The sequence below is a fragment of the Gobius niger genome, assembly GCF_951799975.1.
Source record: "Gobius niger genome assembly, chromosome: 10".
Classification (NCBI taxonomy): Eukaryota; Metazoa; Chordata; class Actinopteri; order Gobiiformes; family Gobiidae; genus Gobius; species Gobius niger.
Window position 1 is genome coordinate 32404484 of NC_136861.1, and position 13961 is coordinate 32418444.

At 41.4% G+C, this 13961-nt stretch overlaps 1 protein-coding gene across 1 annotated transcript in view; it reads left to right on the forward strand.

Annotated features, from left to right (window-relative positions):
* LOC306969136 (voltage-dependent T-type calcium channel subunit alpha-1I-like) overlaps positions 1 to 13961 on the forward strand; it is a 460402-nt gene that overhangs the window by 325030 nt on the left and 121411 nt on the right. Inside the window, 1 exon segment of the mRNA XM_079564736.1 lies at positions 10481 to 10808. Coding sequence (XP_079420862.1) covers positions 10481 to 10808 — 328 coding nt within the window.

Genomic DNA, 13961 nt, shown 5'->3' on the forward strand with positions numbered 1-13961 from the left:
TCAATGAAAAAAACATTTACAAAAACTCCACTTCGCGGAGTAACACCACCCCGGTGCGTGTCGTGGTGTTCTTGACTCCGCGTCGTGCATTATAGCCGTCAAATGCATGGCTCCTCGTTGTTTAATCCTTACTTGTTTCATTCTAATAATAATAATAGTGATTGGTTTTATATAGCGCTTTTCTACTCACTCAAAGACGCTTTACATTGCACTATTCGTTCACTCCACAGCTGCCCTGGGGTAGACTGACGGAAGCGAGGCAACCAGTCTGTGCCATCGGCCCCTCCGACCACCACCACTCACTCACTCACTACATTCGCTAGCCTGGTGTTCCCAAACGGTCTCCCATCCAAGTACTGACCAGGCCCTTCCCTGCTTAGCTTCCAAGGTCTGACGGGAGAGGGCAGAGCAAAGGCGGTATGACCACTCTAAGTAACTTAATGCTCATTCCATTGGTCATCTTATTTCAAGACAGTCCAAACCTGCTCAAAATCAGCATTAAATGTCTGAATTCAAGCACTTTTCAAGACATTTTGTTAAGATAAGATGCACCGCAGCAAAGAGGTAGCCCAGCAAGCCAGACCACTCTCCTCCGTTTATTCTAAATGGGATGGTAGTCTGGACACAGAGCCGGGTGAGGCAGCTTCAAGCGGAGGCGGGACTTATGACTCGTAGCGAATCAGAGGGCGTGACTAAAGCGAAGTGACAGAATCAAACGTCGTGTCGCATCAGTGGCTCGGGAGAAGGGTTTGGTTTGAGGCGATTTTTCACGTTTTTTAGCTTCTCTGAATGTGGAAAATGAGACCAATCCAATTCTAAAAAAAACTTCACAGAAATTGATGTAACACAATTATATTCAAAATGTTTGACGGCCTTGCAGTGACAATGCATCAAGCAAGGATGATGACAAAATGACCAGAACTTCTTTGCTGATGCCAGGCCAAAGCACTTTGCCGCCAGTTGTTGAAGTTTACATGAAAGTTGACATGTTCACAGAAGCGAAATACTTGTTTTCCCCAGCAGCCTGCACAGAGCATCTAAAGAGCGGGTATTATTCTTTTTTCAATCACAAAGCACCAGTCTATATCACACTACAATGATGACCAAACCTTCTGTTGATCTGTAAATGCAGTAAATTAGAATAACTGCCTTGTATGAAATTGCTCTCTCAAAATGGCTGTAGTGAATGTCTTGAAATAGGCCTCTGTCTCTTTAAGAACCTCTGACCCTTTCCGACACGCCCCCTCCACACACTGTCTGTGGCATCAGTGGGGAGGGGGTTCTGCTGAGGAGCAGTGGTTGGTTACTCGGCTGGTGACGAAAGCTCGGAGGCGTCTCCAGGAGGTGGGGGCGTTCCTAGGAGGACTCAGGCAAACCTATCCCTAAAATGGCCGCCATCAGAGTTTTTACAGATTACTCGAAAATACGTGAATGTGCCAAGGCAACACTTCAGGCATGTTTTTAATGAGGGAGTGACATAATAACATGATGTAAAGCATGAAAAAGTCGATTTTGCATAATACCCCCACTTTAAAAAAGATGCTGAGTCGACTATCCTCAGATCCGTCACTTAGGTGTTGGGATCTACCGGCCATGCCCAGACTCATGTGTGTCCTGGTAGATCGGATTTAACCACCGACTGTGTGACTATTGGCTTTGCACTGACTGAGCTAGTGCGTCTCACACAGCTAGCTTAATTCTCCGGGCCCTATAGAGACCCGTCAAAAGCCATGTTGGTACCGCAGTCACCTTGAGTCTGTTTCTGCCCTCACACTGTTCCCTCTGTTACTGTGTCAAGCACTTTGAACCAAGCGAAAGGCTTATATCATCGCCTCCTGTCAAAGCAATAAAGACCCGTTTGTGCCATTCAAAGCTGAATAATAGCATACCTCGCTCCGTTACAAGCGAGCCAACCAATGTTCTCCTTTAAGAATGTTCTGAAAGCTACTGTAGCCTTGAAGACGACCAAGTGCAGCAAAAGCGACTTTAAAGCTGAACAATCTCCTTCAAAACTTTGTCAGGCTTTGTTCCGGAACGTACGACGCCAAGAAATATAAAAGGTAGTGTATTATGTAGTAATGCAAAACGGCAAACGGTGGAGCTACGTTTTTTTGGGGCTCCTCTGTTTAAAACGGTAAACGCAAGCTTTCGTTTTTAGCTGATGGCATGCTAACAAATCAATAGCGCCGGGATGAAAACACCTTTTTTTTTTTTATTAATCAATCAATCGGGGATGCACTGAAGGCTTTGGAAATGTCCATTTTGCCTGATGTGTTGCCTTTGAAAGCTCACATATCTTCTTTGGGTGTTGGGGAATGGTGTTTACGGTGCACAGCAGTGAGGGCAGGCGTCCGCCCTGTGTGATGGCGCTCACAGATTTCCTCACACACAGAGGAGGGAGAAAGTGAGGGAGATGGGTGAAAATGAAGAGAGATGAATCCTGGAGGGAAATCAAAGCGGTCACACCTGCAAACCTGCTTCGATCTCCCCCCCCCCCTCCCCTCCAGGCCACATCTGGTCGTCTCTCCTCCCCACACACACACTCCATTTCCCTCTCTTTTTATCTCTCACTGCTTCATCTCCGTTTCGCTGTCTCTCTCCTTGTATATCGTGCATTAGTTTTTTATTCCTCACATTTAATTCAACATCAAATTTCAAATTATTCAACTGCTCACAGTGCCAATCAAGTTAAACACTCGCAAATCTAATATCAAACTCCAAAGGGAAAGAGTAGCCTGCTATCTACTGAACTATCATAACTTTCTTTCTGTTTTTACAATGAGAATTACTGCAACCACATGAGACACTTTGTAATATTTTGGACTATGCTGTTGCCATCGATGCTAAACATGTTCCCAATGACCAGCTCGACACAGAAAATCCTGTTTTTGCAGTGGATAATCAAAGAATGGATCTGGATCAGAACCTAACCTATTTAAATCTCAAATTCTGCTGCCTTTAGTCGACGTCTCCACGGAGACGAGCTGGAGACACACCCACTCCTCCTGGTAAAGTTACAGTCATGCCTGAGGAGGGCCGAGCCGCTCACAGCAAAAGCTCATGTTTGTTTGTACATTTATGAGGGATTATTCCTATGATGAAAATATCTGACATAAAATAAATGCTTGTGTTTGAATATTGTTTACTAGGGGAAACCAGTCTGCAGGTGTCTGAACACATCTGTGCATATAGGCTTAGTGTTGTAAGTAAATGTACAAGCTGACTTCGATGTATTTCCCATGGGTTATAAACCAGGAGGGGGCAACGTCTTCTTTGGCCCCCACAGAGGGTTTTGAGAAATATGAGTGTACATACGCACCTAAAGTACTATAAAAAATACCAAAAGAATAGTGTCTGTTTCTCAAAAGTTTCCTGGGGGAGTCTATTGAGAGTCACACGCATATAGTATAGATTGATTTTGGGCCACCAATCCCACGACCTAACAGTTTCCTACTTCTGATGTACTGTAGACTGAAATGACAGGTCCCCTCGAGTCTTACAACAAGTCTTTGGTACCACAAGTCGACCAAACAGAGTGTGGCCAGAGGAGACGGTCCAAGATACATAAACCGATGAGCTTGCCAGTTTGCTCGTTCATTGGTTCCTAAAGTGTGGTTGTTTACCGTTTCCTTTGCTATTACTAAAAATTGCCAGATATATAAAAAGTGTTAGGGCATTGTGGCCCTGTCCATACGACGTCAAGCTGAAAACCAATCCAGTGTATCGTCCATACGGGCCCGGCGTTTTGGGGGTCTGTAAACAAACATTTTCCAAACTAGCCTCCAGAGTGGAAAGATCTCAAAACGCTGTTTACGTGGCTCTGTTGTTACAACGTCTCCGCAACTTTTACTAAAACGATGATCCATAATCTACTGACCTTATAATGAGTTTTACTCATGGATCTATGATGGTTTTACTCCACTCTTTGCTCCACGTAGAAAAACACGAGGCAGTCTGTGTTTTTGGACTGACAGTAAAACAGGATTTTCTGCTTTAGTCCCGTCACGTCTGAAGAATAAACTCGCCTTCTCATCTCTTCTGTAGATCGTAAATAGATCAATCAGTTTAATTTCTACTGTTTACATTCCACAAAAGTTTACTGCACACACGGCCTCTACATCTTGTTCTATTATCTGTGTTAGCACCACAGCGCCTCACACAGGCCTGGAAGATGAATTGTGAATTGATGAATTGAATGAACCATGTGGACACACACGTTTACTAATCTGGCTTCGTGAATACAAAAAAGTTTCTGAAATCATAAGCATTTTGTCTTCGTGTGGATATAGCCTGTATCCTGAAAGGTTTGCTGCCATGTTGTCACATAAAGCTATGAATGGAGTTTTCATAGCTTTTTAATTAGCGGTTATCAAAGATCTAAATTCTCTCCCAGTATCAAACCCCAGTGTTTCTGTTCACTCCCAGTCTCCAAAATTGTTCAACCCATTCCAACACTAAAGTTAACAATCCCCACAGCTCCTCTTTGCTTCTTGACTCGTACAGCAGGAACCTTTTCTACAGAACTGACGCATATTGATCGCAAGCCACTGTTGTTGTGTGAAGCAGACTGCAGCGTGAGAAAACAAAGAAATAAACTTATACTCGGGCTTGAGAGAAAAGGAGAGGACAAAAAAAAAAATCCCAAAACAAGACATGAGATAGATAGAAGAACGAAGGAGCACAGGCGCTCTTTGGCTGAAGGCTTGTGTTGTTATGTCTGCCTGCTCGCATCAGAGTCAAACCGGTGGGAAAAAAGGCTTTAGCTCTAACATGTATGCTAGCATTTCATCAAGCGCCACTTTTAAGCATAATACATGGAGTGGCATTCTTTTCACGTCTATGTGTGGAAATTTGCACTTGAAGCATATTATTGAACATAATTTGTGGAATGTCTTTTACCCTCATCACTGTTTGCTGTACGACAAAGTTGGCTGGTCTTCCCTGACAAACCGGAGAGAGCAGCACTGTATCTTATTCATTTATTTATTTATAAGGGACTTGTTGGGAGGCTTATCTCGCATGTGAACTAAACTACAGCTCAAGTGGATACAACACGAGGTTACATGACTGTTTAGTTCTGAAAAATGGACTCATAAAGAGTGACACAGGAAAAAGAGGCTTTACTTATTATGCTGACCACAAATGGAAAAAAAACTACAAAGACTTTTACAATTGAACTCTTTAGTGCCTCTGTCACATCTAATATGCTTAGTACTAGATTTATATAAAGAAAAACATGTTTTGTTGTTCTTTACAATGAAGCAGGGCGCCCATAAAAAAGAGAGTCTTGTACTCTCATTGGGCCTTCCCTGTATAATAAAAGATAAAATAAAACAAATAAATAAATAAAAAAAAAATATATATATATATATATATATATATATATATATATATATATATATATATATATATATATATATACTATAACTAACATTATAGCAAGTTCAATATTAGCCTGGCAAACCTACTATGTTGTGAGTTCATTTTTTTCTTTCATTCACATATAAATGGCATTTGAAGAAAGATTTAAAACACTCTCTACATGTATTTATTTGACAAATATAGGCTAATAGACAGGATAACAATATGTGACCCATCACGAGGTCTTGGGGCATTTTGAGTGGGACATACCTTGTGAAAGTTTCCAACAATGTGTAACACATGGAAATCTGATAATATTTGGAGAAGATGTGGCAAGTTGAATTTAGGAACTGGAAATATGTCAAAGAGAGGAATCGGCCTCTAAACTTTTGGGCTGTTCTCACCTCTCGGAGTGACAATAGGGCTCATTTACATCTCATTTAGAAAAGCCACACCCCTGTAAAGCTCCCCCTGTCGTGTCATGTGTGTAGGGTTTCAGAGTTCACTCACTCAAACGCACATAAACTGATCGACAATAGGCGTATGTATAAAACTACCTTTTTTGCGCGGCATTTGTTCGCTAAAGGATGTGTCCGCAATGCAAACCAAAGCAGCGGCGAAAAAAGCTTCTTCTGTGTTTTTCTCGAAACTTGGGCTGCCGACTTGTGTCCCTCGTCCTCGCGACGGGTCATGTATTCCACGGTGCCGCTGTCCGTGTTCATTCTTAAACAAAATTGTCACAGTAGAGATTTTCAAAGATTATCAACTGGACTGGGTTGTTTCGGGGTGTTTCGCTTTCATCTTCTCGCTTTTGTAGTCTAATGTAAGTATGAATAATTAAATATGCATCTAGAGGCTTATCTATACTCTGGCCACTCCACTAATTAATCGAACCGCTTACATCTCAAGAGCGAGAAGAAGAGAACGTGATAATCGGCAGTCGGGAGTTCCTTGTTGGGCAGGTTTTGGACGATGTCGTGATGCGTGGGTTTGGTGTGGAGTAAATCCAGCTTTAGACAAACGTTCATTTCAGTTTGATATTAGTCGACCATCAGCGTTGAGCTAATGTGCGCTGTGTTATTTCTTTTGTCTTATAAGCTTTTTAAATGTCCCCTTGCATGACGTGGGGATGTTAAAACCTTGAACTCGTCTCCACTGTGCGACGGTTCAAAGAGACAATAGTAGCGAGGACTACACTACACTACAACTCATGGATGGTATTGTGTCTCGGGGCTCTATGAATCACTGACATTAATCTCAGAGACGTGGGATGATCAGTTTTCAGGTTAAGCCCAGTTAAGGGAAAAACTACTGAAAAAGGGTGTTCCACTTTATTATGCAGATCATCATTTTCAAGCCAATATGGGAAAGAAAAAGGATCTCTCTGCTGATGAAAAGCGTGAAATAGTTGAATGTCTTGGTCTAGGTATGAAAACCTTTGATATTTCATGAAAGATTAAGTATAATCATCATACTGATAAGAGATTTGTGGATGATTCAGAGCACACTCAGGTTTGTGCAGAAAAAGGCACAATATGGACGGTTTCCGCCAGACAAACACATCAGATTAAGAGAACAGATGCTACAAAGCAGCAGGTATTTCAAGCTGCTGGAGTCTCCCGAACATCAAGGTGTAGGACCCTCCAGAGGCTGCAGTTGTGCATAACTATTTTTTTTATCCGGCCTCCTCTCATTTTCAAACAGTCCTGTTCCGTGAGTGCCGTGTAACCCTGGATGGTCAAATCAAGTCCTGTAAAATGTGGAGTCTGACCCGCTCAGGCCCGGCCTCTGTTGCTTATGACCTGTTTGCGGTTAGAGGAGGCTCAGTCTGCGACTGGTCCGACACATCAGACACTGCCTGATGTCGGTCGCAGCTCGTCTTCGGTCGTACGGCAGTTCTGTTTTAAATCCTTGTCCCCGTCTCACTGTACGACCCGCGATTTTGAGCCACGATTTATGATTTTGTGATCGTTCGTCGCAGACAGTCAAATTCGCTGTGTACACCTAGCTTCAACGAAATACTTTGAATGTCAGTGAACACCTCCATCAGTTCTCCAACTTGCAGCATATTGTCTTCACTGACATTTGTGGGTTAAAAGTTGTGTAGGGTTTGTAGTGATCGCAAACTCGAAAGTACTGATGCCTCCTGTAAGCTGTGAAAACTCATTTGCGCAAGGGATGGGCGGATCGATACCAGAGCGTTGACACATCGAGACCAAACGGCTGCTTTTCGATTTTGGGCAAAAAGTATCGATACTAATTTGCATGTGTTAAAAGAAGGTGTGGCAGCAATTTCAAAAAACATAAAAGGACAATTTACATCTTTGTTCTGAGCCCAAACAGTCCACAACAGCAAAGGATTGAACTGAGCCAGGCATAACATTCTGGTTTAGGTTCTGTTTGTCATTTAAGTATTAATTAAATTTTTTGTTTATGTACTTAATTTCACATTAGTATTGTTTAATCAACCAGTTAATTTAATATAATTTTAATTGACCAGTTAATTATATAAAATAACCAGTTTTAGAAATGTGTATGGAAATACATTCACCCATATATATAGTAAGTTTATTTATGGAATGACCAGCATCGGTATCGACAAAAATCGTTTTGTTTTTTTTGGTTTTTTATCGATTCCAAAAAATGTAAAGTGTTTGGAAAGTTAGGGGCATGTTTGGATCTCCGACTAACTATTTATAATAAACTAGGTCTTTTACTGGATTTAAAAGTGGAAGGCTACACATGGCTTTATATTATTTGGTTCAAAATCTTCTCCCACCTGAATGGATCCTATTTTCTCCAGTTTGGCTTTACCCTAATCACAAAGCTTCTTGGGGAAGAAAGCATCAAAATAGCCACAAAAAAATGAGACGTAAACAAGGACGTAAACGCGACAAAAATGTGACAAAAATTCAACAAAAATGTGACAAAAATTTAACAAAAATGTGACAAAAACTCAACAAAAAAAGAACAAAAAACTCAACAAAAATGTGACAAAAATTCAACAAAAATGTGCTAAAAATTCAACAAAAAGTGACAAAAATTCAACAAAAATGTGACAAAAATTTAACAAAAATGTGACAAAAATTCAACAAAAATGTGCTAAAAATTCAACAAAAAGTGACAAAAATTCAACAAAAAGTGACAAAAATTCAACAAAAATGTGACAAAAATGTAACAAAAATGTGACAAAAACTCAACAAAAAAAGGACAAAAAACTCAACAAAAAAATGACAAAAATTCAACAAAAATGTGACAAAAATTCAACAAAAATGTGACAAAAATTCAACAAAAATGTGACAAAAATTCAACAAAAAGTGACAAAAATTCATCAAAAAGTGACAAAAATTCAACAAAAATGTGACAAAAATTCAACAAAAATGTGACAAAAATTCAACAAAAAGTGACAAAAATTCAACAAAAATGTGACAAAAATTCAACAAAAAGTGACAAAAAACTCAACACAGTAAAAATGCGAGCAAAAAGATCACTTTTGTGGGTCCTAGCTTTCAAATGCATTTGGTTTAGGCGGGTGGTAAGAGGTTAAAGGAACAGGCCACCGTTTTTCAATACTGAGATATGTTCTTACCTGAGCTTAGACGAGTTAATACGTACCTGTCTGGTCTTTGTGCCCGTGGAAGAGCGTGGTAACCTCACCCCCGTTTGGAGCCATAGGAATACACTGGGAGAGGCCAAATTCTAACAACATCTTTAGTCGTTTTTGCGGCATGCACAAAAAACAAACAGGTACGCATCAACTCGTCTAAGCTCAGGTAAGAACATATCTCAGTATGGAAAAACGGTGACCTGTTCCGCTCAAACATATGATAGTACTGGCACTGACTATAGAAAATCCATATCAACCTAGTATATATCTATATGAAGAAACATTTCTTGAACGCACCGTTGCAAGATCGGACACATCGGGCTGAAAGAAGCAGCACGTGCTAAACTCACTCATGTCAGCTGAGGTCAGTAAATGCAGGCTGTTCCGGCTCGGTCGGCTCCTGCCCCTCCACTGCCCAGTGTTCTTTCAGCCTTGCTTCATTCAGACAGAATTATTCAGTCTTTGAGCGAGATTTGGGTCTGATTTGCACACGTCCCTTGTAGCAATTTTCCGTTGCTTGCACAAACACGGTCTTTCTGTGCCGCGCATAATTCAAGAAACTATTATCTCATATGCACAGTTTACGAGCGAAGGAACAGCGTGCCTTGACAGGTCATTAGATAGGAAACAATTAGGTGCAAAACTTGTTATATAATGAGAATTTTAAAAAACGAGGGAAAGCGAGGCTAAATGACATCTGAAAGGAAGAAAAACACATTCGTAGGCCTACTTACGGCGAGGGAAATGAGCCGAACTCGGCGACACAAAGGCTGAATTACTGTTAAGGGGAGACACTACAGGCAAAACTCAATTTTTTCAGTTTTCAGGTTTTGGGCCAAATTGGTCTCTGAACATATAAGCTTTCGCCCGGAAACAGAAAATATACCTAATCTTCACAATGACATGTTTAAATATTGCGCTGATTCAATGTTCCCCCATAGACTTATATGGGAGAATGCAATTTCAAGGGCCTTTTTCTCAAAACACATTTTTCTGTCATTGTGGCGACGCTATGTCCACGTCAGTCGGACCTAAAGACTTCAAATTTTCCAGCCTTGGACTGAACAATATTTGGAAGATTTTTTCAGAGGGATTTTTTATTATTTAATCCCTAAACTCCATTTATTGAGTTTTGAATGTCAAAAAATAAGGCGAAAATTACATTTTTACACAATTTACCACTAAAAAACAGCTTATTTATAACAAGATATCCAAAATCCCCTCTGAGAAAGTCTTGGTAACTCATTTATCAATGAAATTTGAGTGTAGCTCTATCCATATTTCAGATTTCGTTGCCGAAAAGATGGGAAATTTGGGGCATTTTTAGGCATAAAGCACCTTGTTCTTATATGAAAAACGTAAAATGACAGAAAACTTGCAATGTATTTTTTTCTCACATTTATGCCAGTGATCTACAGCAAAAGTTTGAAATTGATATCCGTAAATATACATTTTTTCCCTATTCACCTGCAGTGTCTCGCCTTAAATGTCGTCTTCTTCTCCCTCCGCCAGATCGGCTCCTTCTTCATGATCAACCTGTGCCTGGTCGTCATCGCCACGCAGTTCTCGGAGACCAAGCAGCGGGAGCACCAGCTGATGCAGGAGCAGAGGGCCCAGTGCCTGTCCTCCTCCACCCTGGCCAGCATGACCGAGCCGGGGGACTGCTACGAGGAGATCTTCCAGCTGGTCTGCCACATCCTGCGCAAGGCCAAGAGGCGGTCGGCCGCGCTCTACTACAGCCTGCGGGGCAAGACCCCCCCGCCCGGAGCAGGCAGGGGCAACAGGCGGGCGGGCGGGGCCAACGCGAGCAGGGAGAGGCATCCCAACAGGCAGAAGAGAGGTGAGGGGGGGGGGGGGGGGGGGGGGAGGTCATGGGGATGGAACATCTTGTGGTGTTAAAGAGGACAGGTCATGCGAAATTGTTGCTTCGAGCACCTCAGCTTTGAGCATTCACATTTTATATATGTACGGTTTTGAAAAGACAGCTCAAATGTGGCTTGGAGCTCCCTCTGCTGGCAGCATAAGGAATTAAACAGAAGAGAAGACAATTTTCAGCCAATGGCATGCTAGCAAATCGATGATGACGTCATAAATGCTAGTGATGCACGATAATGTCAATTTGACCCGATAACCGATAATGACACCGATAATTATGTATATACAAATTTGCACTTTAATTTGTTAAATTGTATTCACTCTACCAACCAATATACAAGTGTATAAATATAAATCAAATAGTGAGGGTCTCCACCTTTTTTGTAAAGCTCAGGGTTTTTACTGTTCCATCATCTGAGCAGGGAACCTGGCTAACGCCATGCTGCTGTGTGCGCTCGAATCATTTTGAACTGCACAGCAGCCTGGGGACCATGGCCCAAATGTTTGCATGGATTTGGGAACCAATCACAGAGCGAGGAGGGACGGCAAGACGATGACGAGCTATTCGATATACGGAAGCTTGTAGTTTATTTACGGATTAAAAAAAAACAAGTTTATTTACGGATCCAACATGACAGCAGCAGACACGATGCTATTTTTCGATCAAGCTTTAGACCTTGTTCTAAATAGTTTAGCTCAAAAGTTTACAGCGGGTACGTCATACGTCATCTCATACGATGATACGATTGGCTGTGGCCTCGTGCAGACGCATGATAGACTTTTCTTTTTTTTTTCGTATCGCCCAATAAACGACTATGGACGATCGTAAACCACACCTCTCCTACGAGAAAATGAATTGGTGGTCCCCAGACTAAATATCACTTGTGATATTTAGTCTGGTGTTAGCCAGGCTACTCAGCAGGTCTGTCTCTGCCTCTGCTCATCTGTGCTACATCTTATTAAAAAAATAAGAATAATATTACTAATACTTCCTTAGTATTTTTTTTAAATCATGTTAATGAATTCTTAGATACAATACTGAAATATAAACAGAATATTTCACTGAGTCTAGAGGCGTCTCTGACATGAGAGAGACGTGATGCCAAATCCGTGCCTGTGACAGATTCCAGTTTGACTTATACGATACTGTAAGTATTGTATAAGTCAAAACAAGACACTCTCCTGCATTGGGCTAAGCTGTGCATTTGTGAGTCGTGAGATAAAAAAAACACGAGCTGCGTGGCTCATTTCACCAATGTAAAACTTCTCTCGTTCATAGCGCTTCAATCTCGCTATCGCCTTTATTTTCTCATAAATACGAAGATAATACATGGGTTTGAGTGTTAAAAACGTACTTCAGCGTGGGGTCAGCGTGGGGTCAGCGGTGCATCAGCTCGTCTTTTTGGCTTTCTGTTGCGGTGAAAATGTTGAAGTGGAGAAACTCTTCCTTCACGGAGAGCGCCCGCACAGCGTTGTTTTGCTGGAATACACTTCATATTTTACAGCTAAAGCAGTGCAGAAGTGGGCCGGGGAGAGCGTAGTATATCTGCTGCTGTAAATGTGCAGTCCTGAATCTGCAGCAGCTCCGGTGTAACGTCGAGATGCACTTCTTTGTCAAGCTGCACTGACAGTATCAACACGCATGTGCACATGTCTTTGCCTCTCATTAAAAACGAGTTATTAACAGCTGGTAAACTTTGTCTTGCATAATATTACGTAACTAAAGAGCAGACACTCTTTCCTCAGCAACTTTTATTACATTTAAACGCTCATGCTTTCTGATTATTGACAAAACCTGTCCTTTTTTGTTGTTTTTAAAGCCTATATTTACAACAGACAGATTTTTAAAGGCAAATTGTTTTAGCAGCTACGTCATTTACTAATTACATGTAGAATAGACTGCCTAATTCGACAGTAAAATTTATGAAATCGTGCTATTTGCTGAAAAAGCGGAACTCGATGGCTGAATGTAAAACGACTCGATAGTTCTTCACACGCGCAGCAACGAGAAGTAGTGCGACTCGACAAGCCGCCTGTTTCGATTGTACACCGGGCTGCAGGAGGAGCAGGGCGGAGCCGCAGATTCAATGCAATTTGAGCTTTTAATTATCAAGCCTAATTATCTTTTCGGGGATGGCGTCAAAAATGCAGAAAACAAGACACTGTTATAAAGATCAGACCACATTTTATGACCAATTCAGGCAGAAATGTTAGAAATTCCAACGGGTTCACTTACGTTTCCCTCCCAATTGAACTAGTTTTCGGTATTTGGTGATGTTTTGAAAATGGTATGGCTTGTGATAATAAGCTTTTTCCAATATGTACTCAGTGCAATCATCCAGAAATCCCAAAGCACCTGTTTTTTTTTGCAGTAAGTATTATGATTTGGAGTGGGTTTTGCCTGTTTGGTGGATCAAACATCACGGGCCGTTGAAAATTGTAGTAATTACCGAGAAGCTTAGTGAAATTTTGCCGGTGAATCTAATTTGTTCCGAAATTCCCCTCCAGCTGTCTTTCATTATTTGGTTTCATACTCCCCAACACCTTTTATTGACTGCTTTTATAACAACTTTTTTTTTTGGACATGGTGAGGCTATCAATTCCAAAAGATATTATTTTCCCCGAAATTCTGATCCATCTTATTCTCTGTCGGGGTCAACGATCTCATCAAAACCAAATTGAAAACCGCGCACTGTTTCTGGAGGTGCTCTGTGAGGAGAATCTGGATTTCAAAAATAGAAAGAGAGGTGGCTGTGTTTGCTTTGTGGAGCATCGGCTGCCCTTTTTTTCTGGTTTATTTGTATTAGGGCGAGTTGGCTTTAATATCAGAGCGTAGGAAAGATGAAACATTCACTTTGCCATGTTTATGTTACGCCGTTTTGTCCGCTAGCGAGACGGACATTTTCCAGGAAGTAACTACAACTTGCAAGTGGGGCAAAGACAACAATTCAGATAAATAAGGCGATGCCAGTCCATGGATGGATTTAAAAAACAAGGAATAGGATTTTGAAGCCTGTTGAAACTGGTGTAAAGGCGAGTAGCTGAACTGAAGTGAACTGTCAATGTGAAAGCCAAGACTTTTGGCGGATAAACGGCAGTGGGACCAAGAGCACGGCCA